This window comes from Pteropus vampyrus, unplaced genomic scaffold, assembly GCF_000151845.1.
Source record: "Pteropus vampyrus isolate Shadow unplaced genomic scaffold, Pvam_2.0 Scaffold858, whole genome shotgun sequence".
NCBI classification, from domain to species: Eukaryota; Metazoa; Chordata; class Mammalia; order Chiroptera; family Pteropodidae; genus Pteropus; species Pteropus vampyrus.
The window spans coordinates 11,349-14,761 of record NW_011889639.1 but is presented as its reverse complement, the minus strand read 5'-3'; the positions used below and the strand labels follow the sequence as shown (position 1 = coordinate 14,761).

Below are 3,413 nucleotides of genomic sequence, written 5' to 3'. Positions count from 1 at the left end.
TACAAAGTAGTTGTGAATCCAGTATACATTTAGAAGAAAGTTTCTAATATATTATCCCAATTCAAATCATTAATGGAGAAATGAACTTTTAGAAGAAATCTCCTTTTCTTAAATACCTATATAAGATACCTATATAAAATACTTGTATTTATCTGCAAGGCCTTTTAAGTCTGTTAAGACTTCTTCTCATGATAAGAGATGCTGACAATTTAATAAGACATTACGCTTATGTTTAAAAACACACCTTAGTGTTGAGAAATGTTTTATAATTTATAAATATGTCATTCCTAAATCGATGGTCACAGTAATACCAAGATGTTATTGTCTTTTTCACTTTCATTCTTGAGTTTACAGTGAATTTTTCCAATGGCTTCAAATTGTTTGATAATGTAACAAAATGAACCCAGAAGTCTTCCTTAAAGCCAGATATTGAAGAGACTGAGAAATATATAAAACAAAGCCATAATTCTCACTGTTTGTTTTGGAAATATTTTATTTTTATGAAAAAAAATCTTGCATTTGTTGGCCTGTATTGAGCTTACGGTTCTTACAAATGGATTGATGAATAAATATTTTAAAACATCTCTGTTTTAATTCCCATATAAGGAATATTATTAGACCTAATCCAATTGCAGGAAAGCTCTGTGGGCTCTTTACAATTTAAAAGTGTAAAGAGGTCCCCAAGCCAAAATGTTTGAGAACTGCTGCTCTAAATTTTAAAGAGAGAATACTTACTTTCACATTCTGGGGGATTATCACTCCAATCTACATTACTTCCAGAAAGTTCACAGTATAGAATTTTTGTTCCACGTAGGATAAAACTAAAGGAAAAAATAAAGGATTACTGTGTTCTTATCTGTTACAAAAAGAATATAATGAAGAAAGCATCTATATGGATGTTTTTCTGCATTACAGTAGTTTCAGGGAGAAGTTTCTTATACAACATATATTGAATGTACTAACAAAACCTGCTATATAATCAAATAAACAGATTTTGCATTTGCACACACATTGTCCAAGAGGAAAACATCTAAATAAATCTGTCACCCTTGTCACTCAGGTATTTGCTATCTCTGGCAATCACATCACACATTTACTTCTTTGCCTTTTCTGGTGCCATTCTATGCAGTATGGACAACAGCTGAGTAGAAAGATGAGGCCTTAGAGTTCACCTGACTGGTTTCCAGTTCCAGCTCCAGCCGGAATGATTTGTTTTTCAGCTTGGACAAGTTTTTAGTGTTTCTGTGGAACATGGTGAATGCTAGACAAGTTTTAGTGTTTTATTAATATTTTTCAGAATATCCTCCTAAGAGTAGCTCAGGAAAACTACTTGATGAAATCTCTGATGATTTACATTCACAGTACTCTCTTCTCCTCTGGACTCTCATTGCAATGATCATGAATAAATCTATTTCTTTGGTACTTCTCATTTACTACTTTCCTTTAACAGCTCTCAGTATATATTGTGCTTCTCAATAAGACTACGACTTTTTGAGGAGAGTCTATGTCTTAAAAGAATTTTTGGTACTCAGTGTGTGTAACAAACTCTCTCTATATAATTATTGACTGGATATTTTCACTTATTAAACTACAAAATAATCAGTGAAACTGCCTATGATTGCTTCCAGCTGACTTCTCTCCAAGGCTATACCATAATGAATTAGGAGAGGAATCTGGGATGATAGATGACAGGATAGGAAACAACAAGAATGTGTCTTTTGACCTAGACAACAATTGTAGTGCTAGAATCTCTCTGATGTAACTGTTTTGGAACTCTGGAGCCTGATGAAGACTTGCAACTTCCAGGAACAGACTTGGATGGGTAGATTGTACTAATTTTGGTCAGTTTCAGCTCTTAGCGCAGTGGCAGCCACCAAGTACACTCCTAAAGCAAGCTCTCAGTATATATTGTGCTTCTCAATAAGAGTGTATGTCTTGTATGTATGTGTATGTCTTCCTGTAGCAGCTTATAATCAGCCCTAGGGAATAAGGTGGGCAAAAAGGACTTTGTCCTCCAAATATCACAGATCCATGCTCTTATCATTGATCGCTGCTTCTGATCACAGAGAAGCAGACAAAGAGTTGGGCAGCCATTGCTGTTTCATGTTTCTATACTCCTGTAAGTCTCGTCTTTGCTGACTGAGGTGTCTTCCAGGGGAATTAAAGAACCAGCAACTATTGTTCTCTCATTGATTTTTCACTGTATTCCCTTTTGAGAGCCATACATTAAGAACTGGGACATTCAAAAACAACTGTATATGTGAAATAAATTAGAGAGTGACTGCAAATGCCCAGAGGAAGGCTCAGAAAAGATCTGAGAAGACTTTCAGTTACATATCAGGCTGATTCTTAGCACAGAGACAATCTTCAACAATAGAAAAAGAAAAACAAAAAACAAAAAACCCATAAAACAATAAACACTAGTAAAGGTGAAAACCTGATTCCCAGAATTACCTCATTATTAGATTCAAATGTCCAGTTCAACAAAAACTCATGAAGCATACAAAGCCACAGGAAAGTATGGCCGATTAATGAAAAAAAAGGAATCAACAAAAATTACCCCTGAAAAAGAACTGAGGGAATATATACTAGACAAAGACTTTAAAATAGTCATTGAAACTGTGTGTACATAGTTTGCAAGCACTCTTGGTGGCAAACCTGCAATTTCTGATTCCACAGTCTTTGTTTTCTTCATGAGTCTGTTGAGCAACAGATGCAGAGCTACAAATCTTTGTGATTACCCTGACAGGCAAGACTATCACTATCGAGGTTGAACCTAGTGACATAACTGAGAATGTCAAAGCCTAAATCTAGACAAGGAGGGTATCCCTCCTGACCAACAGCATCTGATGTTTCTGTGCAAACATCTGGAGAAGGTCCACACTCTGTCAGACTTCAACTCCCAGAAATAATCCACCATGCACTTGGCACCTCGCCCATGGAGTGACATCAATGAGCCTTTCCTCCACCAGATCCCCAGGAATACATCTGCCACAAGATGTGCCACAAGTGTTTTGCTTGCTGCATCCCTTGTCAACAGCTGTAGGAAGACATGCAACCACACCAACAACCTGCGACTCAGAGGAAGGTAAAAAGAGGCCTTTCCACCGGCCACTCCATTGTCTGTAGAAATGCCAATTGCAGAAGCCTAATAGCCCGGGGGTTTCAATAATATTAGAAAAAAAATACAAACTGTCTTAAAGATGCTCAAAACACTAAAAGAAATGTAAAAAGTTAAGAAATCAATGTGTAAGCAGTGCCAAGAAGAGAATTCACGGCTATAAACACTTCAAATAAAAAATGGAAGATCTGAAATCAAGAACCTAACTTTACAACTGAAAGAATTAGAAAAAGAAGAAATAACCCAAAAACAGTAGAGGAAAGTAAATAATAAAGATGAGAGCAGATATAAA

General features: G+C 36.0%; 1 protein-coding gene across 1 annotated transcript in view; it reads right to left on the bottom strand.

Annotated features, from left to right (window-relative positions):
* Positions 1 to 821, bottom strand: part of LOC105309798 (membrane cofactor protein-like) — a gene marked incomplete at both ends in the record, with an annotated part of 18,233 nt that extends 17,412 nt beyond the window's left edge. The window contains one exon of the mRNA XM_011385997.1: positions 736 to 821. Coding sequence (XP_011384299.1) covers positions 736 to 821 — 86 coding nt within the window. The remainder of the gene's footprint in view (positions 1 to 735) is intronic.
* Between the last annotated feature and the right edge of the window lie 2,592 nt (positions 822 to 3,413).